The sequence below is a fragment of the Triturus cristatus genome, chromosome 6, assembly GCF_964204655.1.
Source record: "Triturus cristatus chromosome 6, aTriCri1.1, whole genome shotgun sequence".
Taxonomy (NCBI): domain Eukaryota; kingdom Metazoa; phylum Chordata; class Amphibia; order Caudata; family Salamandridae; genus Triturus; species Triturus cristatus.
Window position 1 is genome coordinate 452,233,462 of NC_140589.1, and position 17,253 is coordinate 452,250,714.

Consider the following 17,253-nt stretch of genomic DNA (forward strand, 5'->3'; position numbering starts at 1 on the left):
AGACTTTGGGGAACGCAGGGTGGGATGGAATTTTGTGGACCCACGCAGATTTCAGAACTTTCCACCACAGAAATGTGAGGAAAATGTGTTATTTTGGACACATTTTTAGGTTTGCATTGGATTCTGGGTAACAGAACCTGGTGAGAGCCAGTGAAGTCACCCCATCCAGGATTCCCATTGGTGTCTAGTTTTAAAGAATGTACAGGTTTGCGAGGTTTGCCTACGTGCCAACTGCGCTAGGGCCCAAAATCCACAGGTATGCACATTGCTAAAAACAATTCGGAGCCCAGTGGGCATTCTGCCGCCCTGGGGGGGGAATCGGAGAAGGGGGGTTTCATCCTGATATGCCCCTAAAGGGGTAGAAAGACTGTGGCTATTTTTTGTGGGGGTGGGGGCATTGGTATGACCATTTTGGGCAGCCCCCACGCATAAAAAAAGCCTGCGTACTCGCTGGCGCCTAGTGGGCTTTCTGCCCCCCCCCCCCCAGGGGCCAGATCAGGGGCCACTGCCACCATCTGCCCTCCCGGGGGGGCAGAAAGACTGGAATTTCTCTGGGGGTGGGGTGGGGTATTGTCATGCCCATTTTGGGGAGCCCCTACCCCTACACTAATAAAACAAAAAAATCCATGGTTTCTAGTGGGCATTCTGCGGCCCCAGGGGGGGCCAGATTGGGGGCTACAGCTCCCATCTGCCTCCTGGGGGGCAGAAAGACTGTAATTTTTGAGGGGGTAGGGTAGGGGCATTGGCGTGCCCGATTCGGGCAGCCCACACCCTAAAAACAATTGCGCTAAAAAAAATCCCTGGTCTTTTTGCCCCCCCGGGGGGGGGCAGATTGGGGGCCAATGCCCCATCTGCCCACGAGGGGGGGCAGAAAGGCTGTAATGGTGGCGGGTGGGTGGGGGCATTGGCGTGCCCGTTTCGGGCAGCCCCCACCCTAAAAAAACTGAAAAGAAATCCCTGGTGTTTACTGGGCTTTCTGCCCCCCCGAAGGGGCAGATTAGGGGCCAATGCCCCATCTGCCCCCCGGGGGGGCAGAAAGACTGTGATTATTGGGGGGTGGGGTGGGGGCATGGGCCGCCCGTTTTGGGCAGCCCCCACCCCTATTGGTATTTTTTTATAAAATTCCCTGGTGTCTAGTGGGCTTTTTGCCCCCCCCGGGGGGGCCAGATTGGGGGCTACTGCCCCCATCTGCCCCCCAGGGGGGGGGGGCAAAAAGACTAAATAATGCCCAAAATATTTGGGGGGAGCAAAGGCCCTTGCCCAAGGGGCTGCTCCCCCCTCCCTGGTGTCTAGTGGGTGTATCCCTGCTTGGGGATCGCCCTTCTGTGGCGATCCCCAAGCAGGGATCCACTGGGGAGGGGTACCATTGGAAAGGGGAGATTCTCCCCTTTCCAACGATACCTCTCCCGTCTTTCTATGTGCTCAGGGGGCTGAGATAGCCCCCTGAGCCGATCGTCATTACAGTGAAAGGGGGGGGGGCTCGGGAGCTGGGGAGGCTATTTTGCATGAAAGGGAATCCCTCTGGTGCCCGCACCAGAGGGATTCCCCAGGGTATGCCTCATGACGAGCTCGACTCGTCATGGGCACAGCGCGACTGTGCTCCATGACGAGTCCAGCTCGTCATGGGCATACAAGGTGTTAACATGCTTGACTCCCCTGTCTCCAGACAGGCATACGTGTTTGCCGTGGGGACCTCCGGGTGTACTATTGTAATATTTCGCCTCCCTGCACCCTCACCCGCTTCCATGACTCTTGTACTTTCAATATCCCTTGTATAACTCTTATAGACCTCACTACTCCTCCCCTTCTTGCACAGGTCTGCCCTGACCTTAAAATAGGATTTTACTGAGGGGGTGATCTTAGGGGGCTTGGACCCTGTCTGGTCCTCTTTCTCCTTATGTTTCAGGGCTGTATCTGCTCTGGCAGAGTACTTTATTAATTGCTTGTTTGCCCTGGATTTTATGCGCCTTACTGTTACCTTTGTAGATGTGTGCGCGCCCTTTTTGTCTAAACTGGCTTTTTCACAGTTGTCCACCCACTCAGAATTCCGTGACCTTAAAGCGTACCTATTCACAGCTTCCCTCAGGTACCGTGCCTGAGCACCACAAACCCCCTTATCTCCCTTTGCAACTACTTTTTCCTGCCAAAAACTGGTGGCTGGCGGGGGCTTAACTTCAACCCTCGATGCGATGTCCATTATGGCATTTTCCCCCCTACAGTCTCCTTCATTTCCTTTATTCCTTGCCCTATCCCTGCCAGAATCCGGGCCCCAGTTACATTGGATGCCCTGGTCTCCACCACCTCTGCGACCAGTGCTTACTCTGCCTATCGTGACCACCATGCCGCGGCAGCCTCCTGGGAGCGATTAAGCAGGGAACAAATGGGAGTTGAAAGATGTTTGGCCAAGGAGGAGGAGATTTTAGCTGGTATAACATCAAGAGGTGATCCTGACTACACAGTGCGTAATAAGGCTTCAACTTCCTCACGAGTCAGGGGGGAGGGAAATACTCTAGCAATTGACCCTTCGAGCAGGGAGAAGAGTTGTAGGCCATGTTGACCGATTGTGAGCTGTCTGCCGTAATAATTTTGTTATAGATAAGATTAATTTTCTGTTTAAAGTGTACTGCTATAGTATCACAGAGGGATTGAGATGGGACTTCCTCCAGGTCACAAGCCTTGGGATGAGTAAAAGATTTCAGGATCTGTAATAGAGCTTTGGGGGCATTCCCGGCCTGGTTTCGCTGTTGGACAATAAAGGATTTCCATGCCATTTTATGATATTGAGAGAGAGATATCCTATATTTCTCTTTATCATCTCTGTGATGGGTACGTGGCCATCGCGCCTCCAGGTTTTTGCAGTGGCCTTTTTATTTTTGAAGCTCATGTGTGAACCAGGCTGCCTGAGCTTGTCTAGGCTTACTGGGTAGACTTTTTAAAGGGGCAAGCTGATCAATGGCAGATCTAACCAAATCATTAAAACGGGCTAGACCCTCCCCGATGTTCTCTGGTTCAATGTCCCATAACGATGGAAAGACATCTGAGAAAGCGTCGGGGGTGACTTTATGCCATTGTCCATAGCGGCGTTTGGGACCTAAGTCAGATGCCATCTGTCTTCTAGGTCCCCGGATTTGGAAATCAATGAGTGCATGGTCTGACCAACTAAGTGGCCGTGGGGCTTCACATGTAATGAGGGACAATTTAGAGAAAATAATGTCCAGTGTATGCCCAGCTTCATGCGTTGTACCATCATTGATTTTAGTTAAGTCTATTGCAGCGAGGTCAGCTAAAAGAGACGCCGTCTCTGGATTGCCGAGGCACTCACTATGTACATAAAAATCTCCCAGTAGTAAACAGTTCTTGGTAGAGATGACATAAGGTGCAATCAGTTCTACAAGCTGAAGCGAAAAATTGGCCAGGGGACCCGGGGGCCAATAAAATAAAGCACCCTTCCAGCTATAATGTGGGAGTCAACCTCCAGTACTTTTCAAGGGCAATCCAAGTCTTGAAGTCAAGAGGGAAAGCAACCCTTTTAAAAGATGTACATTGTCTTGGAAAATGTGAAACGTAATAAAAAAGATTTTTTTTCAAAAGTCTGTGCAACGGACGCAGAGTGGAACAGTCCACCATATCACAAGTAATGCACTGTGAGCAGCTGTTCGCAAAAGACGTGCCAGTTGTTTGAAGACGCCAGTCCACCCCTCACTGTGCAGGCAGCAGCCAAGCCTGCATTTGAAAGGGGGCCAGAGGTTTCCCTGCAGGCGCTCACTGAGTGACAGCTCCTTTGTCTTCACCTGCCTGTGTAATATGGCACGGGCTCAGCAGCAAAGTGTTTCCTCATTCGTGTTGGCCTGCACATGACTTCAGACTGTACCAGCATGATCTGTATTACAGATGGGGCCAAACAAGCACCTGCAGCCACTTCTATAATACCAAAGTGCCTTTGGGGAGTGGGAATGGGGTGCACATGCCTGTTACATACCAAGGAAACTTAGTATACTAGGACTCCTGATGTCAGCATAGGAGAATGCAAACTTAGGACCAGTATAGAGTGACTGACCTGGGTTCGATGAGAACCTGTATAGCTATTTTAATTATAGAGTATGTTTAATGTACAGAGAGTGTTGGCAGCACGGGTGCTATTTTTATTGTCTTGAAGTACCACTGTTAAGGTGTGCTAGAGGAGGCACAAATATTGTATCTTGTTTGAAAGGAAGGTTCACGCTCATAGATGTGCCTGGGCTGAGTCCGGAGCTATTACCATGTATACAGCAAAGTAATTCTTATATACCTGCTCCAGAGTAGTTGCTAAATAAGCACATATGCTGTGTAAGATTACAAAAATTGAATGGATTTCCTCTTTAGGCTGAGTCAGGCTGCAGATTGATTATGCAAGCAGCGTGTACAGCCTTAGCCTCCCTTGTGGTAGAGAGCGGGCGAACAATGCTCTCCCTTTATCCGGACTATGACAAGGCCACCACCTCTAGCATGAAGTAGATCATCAGGGACACCTGCTTGGATGGACTAAAGCTAGCCATGTGTTGATCATTGTTCGGCAGATTCACTGGAGCCATCCAGGTTTTGGCCCTCCATCTTACCATGTGCGAGGCACAGAACGTGGACAGAGTTTGCAGGAACACTGATCTGATGATCTCTGAACAAGCATTCAGCAGGATGTGCTCTGCAATCACCACGTTTGAAGTTACCAACTCTTAGGAAGTACATTTGGTTGGACCATTCCCTTCCTTCTAATATTGACCAGCTGTCACACCAGAAAGACAAATGTTTACCAGTTAGGGATTCAAAGCAAGCCTGCAACCCCCCACTACTATTCATACGTTCCCGTGCCATCTCAGTGCTTGACTGTCTACCACCCCTTAGCACGTTTAGGACTCTTGAGCACAATTATTGCCATTGAGGTGCCCTCTCATCCATGTTGAGAAACACAAAGATTGTAAGAATATCATATATGAATCACAATGTCCAGCACGTGAAGTACTAGTGATTTATGTGTTTCACAAATTTTACAGCCTTCTGGATAGCTATGGCCATGTACATAATTTCAGTAGCTTTTGCCCTTCTGTAAAAAAAAAAGTAATACACTTCATAGTAAATATCTGAATATGGTGCTCAGTCTCTCAGTGAGAATTGTTCCTGGACTGGAGACAGTCTGACAGGGTACCCAAACCCTGATAACTAGTCGGAGTCAACGGTATATGGTGTGTAATTACCTGCACAACTTGGCACACCGCACAATGTAAGGGAACCTTCTCCTGTATAGTTTGGCACCACACTAACACATGCTGTCCTAGGTTTTGTGGGAATCACAAATTTGGGAGATCAGGGCAATTTTAACATGACTTGTATGTCACTCAATTGTTCTAGTCCTTTTTAGGTGCGTTCAGACAAGAACATTAGAGATAATGCTATGCAACAGTTGGTCCTCTGTAAAGTAACATATTGAGGTTTTCTGAGCTTAGAGGTATGAAACTCTTAGGGGTATCACCTGTCTGTAAAATACCATACTCCGAACTGAGGAGATGGATAGTGATGTGTTAGAAAAACCCCACTCCCACACCGGAAGGGTGGTGGTGATGGGATTCTTCCAGACATACACTGTGGTAGCTTGGCTCGAGTGGTCAGGGGTCAGGCACCGTGTTAAGCATACGTCATACCCACACAATAACCATGCGTGCATCCGTTCCAAAAACGACACTACACCTTAAAAATTATACTGAAAATATATCTCTTTATCTTCTTTTCTCTTAGTTGCTGATTAAATAATAATACAATCACAGTACACAAGGATTCTTCTTAAAAAGTGCAGGTCAAATAAATAGGAACACTTTACAGGTGCGATAAATAGGTTCAGGTCAAATAAATACTGTGAGGCAATAAATACTGTGCAGGAATAAGTTAGCTCAGGGCAATAAATACATCACAGGAATAACTTAGATAAATACAATAAATACAGTACCCTCAATAAATAATATCAGCCAACAATGACATTTGTAAAATCAGATCACATTTAAAATACTATGGGCTGATTTGGCCCAGTCACAGCTTATGGTTAGGTGGATGGCCTGAGGGGTATACTCCCTGGCTTGGACAAGGCTGAGGCCTAAACTGAGGTAGATCAAGGGGGAATCTAGAGATCTGGCTCTCCCACACTACACAACCCCTCTGTATTAGTCTCAGCTCACCCCTGGCACAATCAAGCTGGTTCCAGCACCTCTCTAGCCCCTAGGATAGTCTCTCAGGGCTCCACAGGGCCTTAGGCGCCCTCTATTCCACTTACTGCCCTTTTTATGAAGCTCCGACGCCGCTGGAGTCGTATCGACGCCGTGAGGCGGTTCCGGTTCGATGTCGGCGGCCTCGGCTCAATGACAGTTCTTGTCGACGCCGGTATGCGGTTCCGGTTCGATGTCGGCGGCCTCGGTTCGATGTCGGCTCCGGTTCAATGACGTCGGGCAGTCTTGGCTCGATGTCGACTTCGGGCGGCTCCGGTTCGATGACGTCGGGCGGCCTTGGCTCGATGTCGACTTCCGGCGGCTCCGGAGTGCGATCTCCACTCCCGACCTCCGGTGCTCCTTCCTTCAGGTTCCGGCGACTCCGGAGTGCGACCTCCACTCCCGACCTCCGGCACGATTCTCTTCAGGTTCCGGCGACTCCGGAGTGCGTTCTCCACTCCCGACCTCCGGCATGCTTCACCTCGGTCTCCGGCGACTCCGGAGGGCGGACTTCACTCCCCCGTCGATGCCGCTCACTCGACCTCGGGTGACTTCCTCCTCGACCTCTGGTACTCTCCACGACCTCCGTCGGCGCCCTCTCTCGACCTCTGGCGGCTCCGGGTACAACGTCTGCTTTCCAGTCAGCGCCGCTTCTCCACCTCGGGCTCCAGGTCTCCAGGCTTCTCGACGTCGGACTTCAGGTAGTTACCAGCAACCAGGTCAGGGATTTGCTGTTCTTTACTTTTAAGGCCTGTTCCTGCTGTCCAGGTCCTTAAGATGGTTTTTCTTGCTTTCTCCCACACAGGGCTCCAGGCTGGGCTCAGTCAGTAGGGACTAGTATCAAGGGTGGGTTTATGGACCCCACTCCAGGCACAAGTTTCCACCCCTGCTGCCTCACTCCTTCCTCCTTCAGGTTTTTGCTGCTCCCTCTTCACCAGTCAGGTGCCAACTGCCAGCTCCAACTGTCAACTCTGGCTTAGCTTCCCAACATTCCAAACCGCCTCCAACTGTCACAGGGTTCCAGAATGTTGCAGAAGGTTCTAGTAGGTTCCAGTGGGTTCTGATGATGTCACAGGTGGCCACCATTTTGTGCTCCAGGCCCTCAGACAGAAGTTCCAGGGGTAGATAAAATGGCTCCCTGAATCTGCATCAATACTAAAAAGTCTGGTGGTTCCCAAAAAGGAAAAAATACTAACAGGGTTTGAGGCAAAAGTGGGACAAAATAAATAATGATGAGGAGGGACCACCCAAAGGGCTGACAGGTCTAACATGATGTAATTCCAACTGGTCTCTAAATTGAATTGGAAATATTTGAGTGTAGTATTTTTGTAAGTGGTCTGGAATTCTTAGCAATAGCATAATGATTTAATAAACGTTTATGATTGTTTGGAAGACCTGCTTGATATTTAATGGGCTAGAAAAATGTTGGTAGTCTTATAAGTTCATAATGCTGACCATAGAATACATCAAAAACCAAAGGAAATGATGGACGGAGTGTTGAACATTGCAAGCACTCACCCCCAGTCAACTGATCTGGGTTTAATCCATCACCGTTCTTTAGCCCACTCTGCCACCCCAGTTCAGACATGGCCATATGCCATCATTTCTTTTGGTTTTGCTTTGTTCGCCACAAGTTGGCAGGGTATGCTCAGACGTGAGTCCCTTGCTCACTTTGCCACTGGATTCAAGCCAGCCTGGCTGAAGACGGCTGAAATGCCAGAAACCGGTCCTAGGAAGCTTGTTTCCGGTCCAGGGAAGACATGGCAGTTCGGGCTGGACTGTTCCCATGAGGCACAGGGTCAGACTGATTTGCATATGGCCATGTCTGAACTGGGGTGGCAGAGTGGGCTAAAGAACGGTGATGGATTAAACCCAGATCAGTTGACTGGGGGTGAGTGCTTGCAATGTTCAACACTCCGTCCATCATTTCTTTTGGTTTTGACCATAGAATACAGCGCACTGTCCGCTACTATAAAAATGGTAAATAAATTCTTATTATTTTACTTATTTTTTGCAATTAAATAGCTTTCTTACCAAAAGGTAGCTAATCCCATTTAAGTTGCTGCTGTAACCTGGTAATTGTTGATTTTTTTTGTAGAAGTCAAATTTGTAGATCACGTGTTAGCTGAAAATGAGACCTTAATATCAGAAGTTCTTTTTCAGATGAAAAGGGATTAGCAGTTCCTGTACCTTTTCCGTCCTATGCAAAGAAGATTTTATTATCCTTATGCAAAGATGTATCTTTCCAAGTAAGATGTACCGCTTGTCGGAAGGTGCTGCGCTCTGACATGGAAGTAACTGCCCATTTCAGGTAAGAATTGTCCCTTACTTTGTAAAAAGAAAAATAATTGTAACTATCTGATCTAATTTCCTTCTTACAAATTTCAGAAAAAATGTGAGCCCCATGACTATCTATATGCAGCCATATCCAGGCGTAGTCTTTGGTGCTGTTGTGTAGGCAGACCCCTAGAAGGATCTGTGTAGCCACCTCCAGAGTATATGGCTGTCTTATTCCCATAAATAGTGCCACACAGAACTAGGAACAGCGCTTTGGTCTTTAGCAACGTCTGCAAGTAGCTACTTTCAGATTGCATCGCTGGCGTCTGGAGCATAAGTATAACCAGACTCCCATATACTCTTTCTTCGACAGCTGTCAGGTTGCAGGCTCTGCGTTTGGCTCATAAATGTAGCATTTGGCTGAGTATAACTATTTGCCATTAATCTTATCTGTGAAGATGTCATTGCATATGGTCCACATGTGTGATTCACTAAAGCCTCTGCTCACAGCTGCCCCAGTGTGAAAGCTCAACCTTTGGGGGCATGATGTGTGTCTGTCTGAGTGTCTCAAGGGCTCCTTAAACGTTTGTGTGCAGCCACCTGCAGGATTCACTCTTGATGACCCAACAGGCCTCTGTGTGCACACTCACACGGTGGTACAAGTTGTAATTTGTTTAAGAGGTAAAGAGAACAAAATCTCATATCGACAATGTTAGACAAGAAACAGACACATCGCCTCCTCTCCGGTAAGGAACAGACGCTTAGCCTCCCAGGTGCGTCAGTAAGGAACACACATCGCCTCACCCGAAGCAAGAAACTGACGCATCACCTTCCCTGCGACCCTTTTGTTTGTTTTGCATGACGCATCTGAGGTACTTTGTGGGAAAAGTGTTGCATTTACAACTTGCATTGAACTGAACTATTTCTACCATTTAAGAGCCTTATTTTTGATACTGTATTGTGGATTTTTGTCGTTTTATCTTGTGTTGGTTTAGATAACATTGCTTATTTTTCTAAACTGGTGTGGTGTCCATTTTTTGTGTTTTCACTGTTACTGTACGTGCTCACAAGTCCTCTGAGATAAGCCGGTCTGCTCGTGCCAAGCTACCAATGGGGTGAGCAGCGGTCATTTTAGGATTATATCCCCCTTTCCCTGACTAGAAGCAAGGGTCCCAATTTGGACAAAGGTGCAAACCATTGCCAACTAGAGACCCCTGTTTCTAACATTGGTGGCAGCAGTGGGATTTGGACTTGCATTTGTTATTTACATACAGTGATTGGTGTACACTACTAGTGAGTGCAGACCATTACGCGACCACGTACATTTTGGTTGAACTTTTTCTGTGGAACTTCTATTTTTGGAGAACTGCCAATCTTTTTCACCATGAGCAAAGTAGGATCCATTGCATCTGTGGATATTGAGTTTGAAGAAGAGAGGGTGGATACTTACACTGTGCCACACCTCAAAGCTGTTTGCAAGAAATTGAAAATCTCTATAAGAGGCCTCACCAGGAAGGAGGAATACCAAAAGGCGCTGCGGGCCTGGTTGGAATCTAGGAATGCCAGTGAGCATCCTGAAGAGCCTAGGGAGTAGGCAGAGAATTTAGATGGGTAGCTGGAGGGGCCATTGGGCCTGGCTGGGGGGAAAGTGCCTTCCAGGGTGCGAAGCAGTGCTTCTTCAAAAGGCCCGTCCCCAGAAGAGTTGGAGGACAGGGTGAAAAGCAGAGTGCTTGAGATGGAGCTAATCAAGCTCAAAGTGGGGTGTCAGAATGACATAGAAAGTAAGAAATTGGAGTTAGAAAATAAGAGGTTAGCCATGGAAGAGAAGAAGATGCTTTTAGAGCATGCGAGAGTGGTGAGGGGGCTGGAGCTGAAAGCAAAGAGCTTATAGATCACTCTCTCTAGTGGCAGACCACCGTCAGAGCCTGTAGAAGGAAAAGTATACATTCCTAAAGATGTGATGTAGGACTTTATGAAGCATGAGGACATTGGGCAGTGGTTTAAGGCTTATGAGGTAGCCATGACGTCCCATAGAATCCCTGAGAGAGACTGGGGAGCAGGGTTGTGGGGCCGCTTTGTCAGTGAAGGGAGGGACACCTTGTTAGACCTGCCCAAAGAGGATCAGATGTCCTATGCCCCCATGAAGGAAGCCTTAATAGCCAGGTATGGATTGATCCCAGACCTTTATAGGCAGAAATTTAGGAATTGCATGAAGCTGTAGTCTAGTACCTGGGTGGAGTATGTGTTTTTGTTTTGCAAAGCATTGGATGGTTGGGTGAAGGGTAGCAAAGTAAATAATATTAAGGAGCTCTATGATTTGTTTGCATGGGAGCACTTGTCCAGTAATTGTTTTCCAGAGCTACGCCAACACTTGATTTGACAGTAAGCTGACTGAGCCCAGGAAGCTTGCTGTGGAGGCGGACTGCTGGGTCAGTACCAGGGTCCACAAGGGTCATGTGGCAGACTTCGCCAAAGGTGGGCAGGGTCCCCAGCAGAAGGGTGGGGGGAACAAGGGTAAACAGAAGGAGTTCCAGAAAGGGCCCCAAAGTAATTCCCAAGGGAACCAAGGCAAGGGTTCCCAGCCTCCCACTCGGAAGAAACCCGGGGCCCCCTACAGATAAGCCTGTTCAGAGGGGTCCCAATACATGTTTTGGTTGTGGTCAGGTGGGCCACTTCTACTGGGATCCTAAGTGTCCCAAAAAGGTGAATGCTGCGCCCACTGGTGCACCACCCCGGCAGATGGCTAGTGTAGCCCTGGGGGGGAATTGGGTGCACAAGGTGAGTGGGGTCCCGCAGAGATGTCCCTAGTCTCTTTAGGAGACAGTGAGATGGTCCCTAGGACTCAACTGCCTGATAACACTAAGAAGTACAGGCGCTTGCCTGACCATCAATGGCCATAGGGTGGATGCTCTGAGAGACACCGGAGCCAGTGTGACAGCTGTCAGTTGTCAGCTGGTGTCTGAAGAGCAGGTGATCCCCAACGCATTCTACCGGTAGTTGCCGCTGACAATTCCGAGTGCCACTGCAAGGTGGCACAGGTTCCCTTTGAATGGGGTTGGAGGGGGTCTCAGGTACCTTTCAAGTAGCTGTGAGACCAGCCATGCCTGTTGACTGTCTGCTAGGCAATGATTTGGAGAGCTCCCTTTGGGCGAAGGTGAAGCAGAGGTCTCATTTGGAGATGTTGGGTTTGCCTGAGTGGGTGTGTGTCACCACTCGTCAATAGCAGCCGGTAAGGGTATTCAAGACGACCTGGAGCCTGAAAGAGTGGCCCAGGTGCCTTCCTTAAAGAGAAGAGACAGGGTCGTGGGAAACCGGCCCCTGTAGTTCCTACCGTTCAGGAGGAGGCAAACCTTGAGGGGAATGCCCTGGAGCCTACAGGGGAACAAGTGGCTGAATTGGGGACCTGCCTGAGCTGTCCCATGGCAGCAGGAAGGAGGCCACTCCAGGGAGTAGTTATGCGAGGAGCAGAATCAGTGCCCTTCTCTGTTGGGTTTGCGGCAACAGGCTGCAAACCAGGCAGCAGGTGATCCGTCCGGATCACATTGGATTTACTGGGAGAATGGTCTCCTGTATAGTGAGCCTAAGGTTGCTGAGACTGGGTCAGCCTGTGTGCTGGTGGTACCCCAGCGCTTCAGACCCTTCCTACTGGGTCTGGCTCATGATGTGCCTTTAGCAGGACATTTGGGGCAAGACAAAACCTTTGAGAGGCTTGTCACCCACTTGTAATGGGCCCAAATGTGCAAGAGTTCAGATACTCATTGCAGGACTGGTTAGACTTGCCAGGCAAATGGTAAGAGTGGGAGGAAGCACAAGGCTCCTCTCCAACCTTTATTTGTGGTCAGCACCCCCTTTGAGAGGGTGGGTATTTACATTGTGGGGCCTCTGGATCCCAAGACAGCCATGAGCAACAGGTTCATCCTGGTCTTGGTAGACCATGCCACCCAGAAGCCATCCCTCTCCAGACTGTGACGGCCCCCGTGGTGGATCATGCGTTGATGGGGATTTTCTCCCGTGTGGGGTTCCCCAGAGAGGTGGTGTCAGACCGTGGTACCAACTTCATATCTTAAGTATATGATGTCCCTGTGGCAGGAGTGCGGTGTAACCCATAAGTTCACCACTCCTTATGATCCCCCAGGTAATGGGCTGGTTGAGAGATTCAACCGGACCCTGAAGGCATGATTATGGGTCTTGAGGAACCCATGAGGCGTAAGTGGGATGCCCTCTTGCCATGCCTTCTGTTTGCTTACAGAGAGGTGACACAGAAGTCCTTAGGGTTCAGTCCCTTTGAACTGTTGTACGACCGTACTGTTAGAGGACCTCTGAGTCTGGTGAAAGAAGGCTGGGAGAAAGCTCCCAGTAAACCTCCCCAGGATGTATGTAGCTACATGCCGGCGTTCCGAAACCAGACTAGGTGTTTCAGACAACTCGCTCAGGCGAATCTTGAAACCAGCCAGGAGGAGATGAAATGTTGGTATGATCAGAATGCCACTCTAATCGAGTTTCAGCCTGGACAGAAAGTTTGGGTCATGGCCCCAGTGAAGACTTGCATGCTCCAGGATAAGTGGACCGGACCATTTGAGGTGGTGGAGCAAAAGAGTAACGTCACCTACTTGATGAACTTGCAGTCTCCAAGGAACCCTTTGCGGGTCCTGCATGTGAACCGCCTGAAGCCCCACTTGGAGAGGTCCGTAGTGGGCATGCTCCTAGCAACAGATGCTGGGGTGGAAGAGGAGACTGAGCCTCTTCCTGACCTCCTGTCTGCCAAGGAGCAAGATGGGTCAGTGGACGGTGTGAACCCCTCTCCCACCAGCAGCAGAGTGACTGTCGCCAACTGTTGGGGCAGTTTCCTGACCTGTTCTCCCTGACCCCCAGTGTCACTCAGTGGTACGTCCATGATATGGACACTGGTGACAGTCCTCCAGTAAAACATAAGATTTACAGAGTGACTGACAGGGTCAGAGCTTGCATCAAGGAGGAGTTCTCCAAGATGTTAGCGCTAGGGGTGATTGAGCCCTCAGACAGTCCTTCGGCCAGCCCAGTGGTCTTGGTCCTGAAGGCTGCCGCACCCGGTGCCACACCAGAACTCCGGTTCTGTGTGGACTACCGAGGGCTCAATTCAGTCACCAGGACTGACGCGCACCCCATCCCCAGAGCTGATGAGCTCATCGATCGGTTGGGGGCTGCCCGGTACCTCAGTACGTTTGACTTAATGTCTGGGTACTGGCAGATCGCCTTAACTGATGGGGCAAGAGAGAAGTCTGCATTCTCCACACCAGATGGGCACTACCAATTCCGGGTGATGCCCTTTGGGATGAAGAATGCCCCTGCCATCTTTGAGATTGGTCAACCAGGAGTTGGCTGGACTGGATTATTTCAGTACCGCCTACCTGGATGATATTGCAGTGTTCAGTGCCACTTGGGAGGAACATCTTCACCACCTCTGGGAAGTGTTGAAGGCGCTGCGGAGGGCAGGCCTCATGATCAAGGCGAGCAAGTGCCAGATCGGGCAGGGTTCTGTGGTGTACTTAGGGCACCCGATTGGGAGCGGCCAGGTGGTGCCCCTACACCCCCAGATTGATACCATTCTGGGTTGGGAACCCCCCCCCCCCCCCCCAACACCCAGATGGAGGTTAGAGCCTTTTTAGGACTCACAGGGTATTACAGGAGGTTAGTCAAGGGATATGGCAGCATTGTTGCACCCTTGACAGAGCTGACTTCCAGGAAGCATCCCAAGAAAGTGAACTGGACTGATGCCTGCCAGAAAGCTTTTGATGCCGTGGAATCTGCCATGTGCATGGCTCCCATGCTTCAGGCGCCCAACTTCTCAAGAGAATTCATTGTGCAGACAGATGCTTCAGAGTATGGTGTGGGGTCTGTGCTTTCACAGATGAATGAGGAGGGCCTAGACCAACCTGTAGCCTTCATTAGTAGGAGGTTACTTCCACAGGAACAGAGGTGGATTGCGATTGAGCATGAGGCATTTGCTGTGGTCAAGGCACTGAAGAAATTGAGACCATACTTGTTTGGGACTCACTTCCGGGTTCAGACAGACTACAAGCCCCTCAGATGGTTGATCCAGATGAGGGGTGAGAATCCAAATCTGTTGAGGTGGTCCGTTTCCCTACAAGGGATGGACTTCATGGTGGAACACCGCCCTGGTACAGAAAGCGCCAATGCTGATGGTCTGTGTACATATTTCCGCCTTAGTGAAGAGAACTCCCAAGAGGGTGGGTAGTTCTTCCCACATTTCAGCTGGAGGGGACACGTGTTAGACTTGGCACCATTGGCGTGGGTCTCCCTTCCATTTATTTTTTTGCTGTTGCCTCCTATGTTTTTGATTGTCTAGATGCTTTGGGCACTTTGCCACTGCTGTTCAGTGCCAAAGTGCAAGTGCTCCCTTTTGTAAATTGTTATATGGGTTAGTGATTCCATGATTGGTTATTTGATTTACCTGTCAGACCCTAGTACAGTGCACCATGTGTGCCCAGGGCCTGTAAATCAAATGCTGCTGGTGGGCTTGTAGCACTGATTGTGCCACCCACAGAAGTAGCTTGTAAAATGTGGCTCAGGCCTGCCATTGCAGAGCCTGTGTGCAGTCTGCGACTGCCATGTAGACTTGGCAAGTGCACACACTTGCCAGTCCCTAAATCTTCCCTTTTCTGCATGTTAGTCACCCCTAAGGTAGACCCAAGGTACCCCTGTGGGCAGGGTGCATTGTATGTGAAAGGTAGGACATGCCCCGATGTGTGGGGCATGTCCTGATAGTGAAATACTTCCAATTTCGTTTTTCACTATTGCAAGGCTGTCTGTTCCCATAGGCCACAATGGGCAGTTTGCTTATACCATCTTATAAACATATCTGACCCAGGGAACAAGGTAGGAAAATAAAGTTTAATATGCCTGAACTCAGAATGTTAAAGTACATCTTTTAGTGAGGGTGATTTTTACATTCCTTGTTTGAAAATACCCCTTTTAGAAAGTAGGTATTTTCTTGCCTAACCATCCAGTGTGCCTCTGCTAGGTTTGTGTATTGCATATCTGGCTTATGAGTGACAGGGGCTGGAGTAGGCCAGCGGCTCCGGCAGTCTGATGAGTCAGGGCTGGGCTGGATGGACCTGGGTTGAATTTAGAGTAGGGGGGGAGGAGATTCCCTTTCACCTGCCTGGGCCAGGTCTGCTTCCAACAATGCTGTCTCCACCTCCTGCCAGGAAGCTGCACCAGAGAGGACAGAACTGGTTTTGGCTGGGTACAGACACTCTACCTTCAGAGAACAAAGGATTTGTGTGTATAAAAAGGGGGACCCAGAACTTTGGATCACTTCTGGTAAATCAAGAGTAACCTTTGTCAAGGAGAAGAACCAGGGATGCTGAGGAAGATTACTGGCCATGTGCTGTTTGCTGTTTGGGGTTGGCCTGCAGTGGTTACTTGTTGCCAAGGGAAGGAGAAAAAGGACTTTTCTGTTTGCTTTGTCATCTTGAGGAACATCTCCAATGGCTTGAACCTGAGCTTGCCTCCTGTCTGAAGTCATAGGGACACAAAGACTTCACCACCAGCTACCCTAAATTTCCTTGCTGGGAATTCCAACCTGCAAAGAGGTGCCTGCTGCAGTTTAGGACCTCTAGAGATTGTTTGTTGCCTGGAGCTGGAAGATAGACGCAGCGAGAATAAGTGTGTCGCATTCGCACCGATTCCTGACACATCGCCGAGCCACGAGGAAGAAGCGGGCTGCATCCGCACTGAGTTCCGACGCCTTGCTGAGCAACCAGGAAGAAGCACGCCGCATCCACACCGAGTCCCAACGCATTGCTGAGAAGACCGGCGCAGCACCTGCCATGCGGCTGCAAAAGTTAACGCATCGTACCGCATCGTATCGAGCCACCATTTTGTCGCATCCCACTGCATCGTCGCCACGCATCGAGGCACCATCTTGTCGCATCATAACCAGAGCGCAGTAAGAAACCGACGCATCGCTTCATTTCCAGTAAGGAACAGACGCATCGCCTCCCCTGCGCTGCAGTAAGGAACAGATGCATTGCCTACCCCGAAGCAAGGAACTGTCACATCACCTTCCCTGTGACCTTTTTGTTTGTTTTGCGTGACACATCTAAGGTACTTTGCTGGAAAAGTGTTGCATTTACAACTTGCATTGAACTGAACTATTTCTACCATTTAAGAGCCTTATTTTTGATACTGTATTGTGGATTTTTGTCGTTTTGTCTTGTGTTGGTTTAGATAAAGATGACTTATTTTTCTAAACTGGTGTGGTGTCCATTTGTAGTGCTTTCACTGTGTTACTTTGTGTTCACAAGTGCTTTACACGCTGCCTCTGAGATAAGCCTTTCTGCTCGTGCCAAGCTACCAAGGGGGTGAGCAGGGGTTATTTTAGGAGTGTATCTGCCTTTCCCTGACTAGAAGCAAGGGTTCCTATCTAAACAAAGGTGCAAACAATTGCCAACTAGAGACCCCTGTTTCTAACAGACAGCAATTGGTATGAATGCCACTATGTTAAGACATGAGTCTACATTAAACCAATTATGTGTTTATTAGCAAAAGATAATCTCAAACTTGAGAGGCAGAAATGACTTTCTTGACATGTTACATCCAGTTTATTATTCATCACACACCAGAAATATTTGCTAAATGTCCTTGTAAGTCTTAATCTTCCCTGCAAGTATAACATTTATTTTCACAGACTAGAATTGAACATACTCTGTCTCATCATGCTATGGTTTGTCATACTACATCACTT

At 49.2% G+C, this 17,253-nt stretch overlaps 1 protein-coding gene across 1 annotated transcript in view; it reads left to right on the top strand.

Annotated features, from left to right (window-relative positions):
• Positions 1-17,253, top strand: part of ZNF451 (zinc finger protein 451) — a 641,645-nt gene that overhangs the window by 311,658 nt on the left and 312,734 nt on the right. Inside the window, exon 8 of the mRNA XM_085610887.1 lies at positions 8,391-8,538. Coding sequence (XP_085467013.1) covers positions 8,391-8,538 — 148 coding nt within the window. The remainder of the gene's footprint in view (positions 1-8,390; positions 8,539-17,253) is intronic.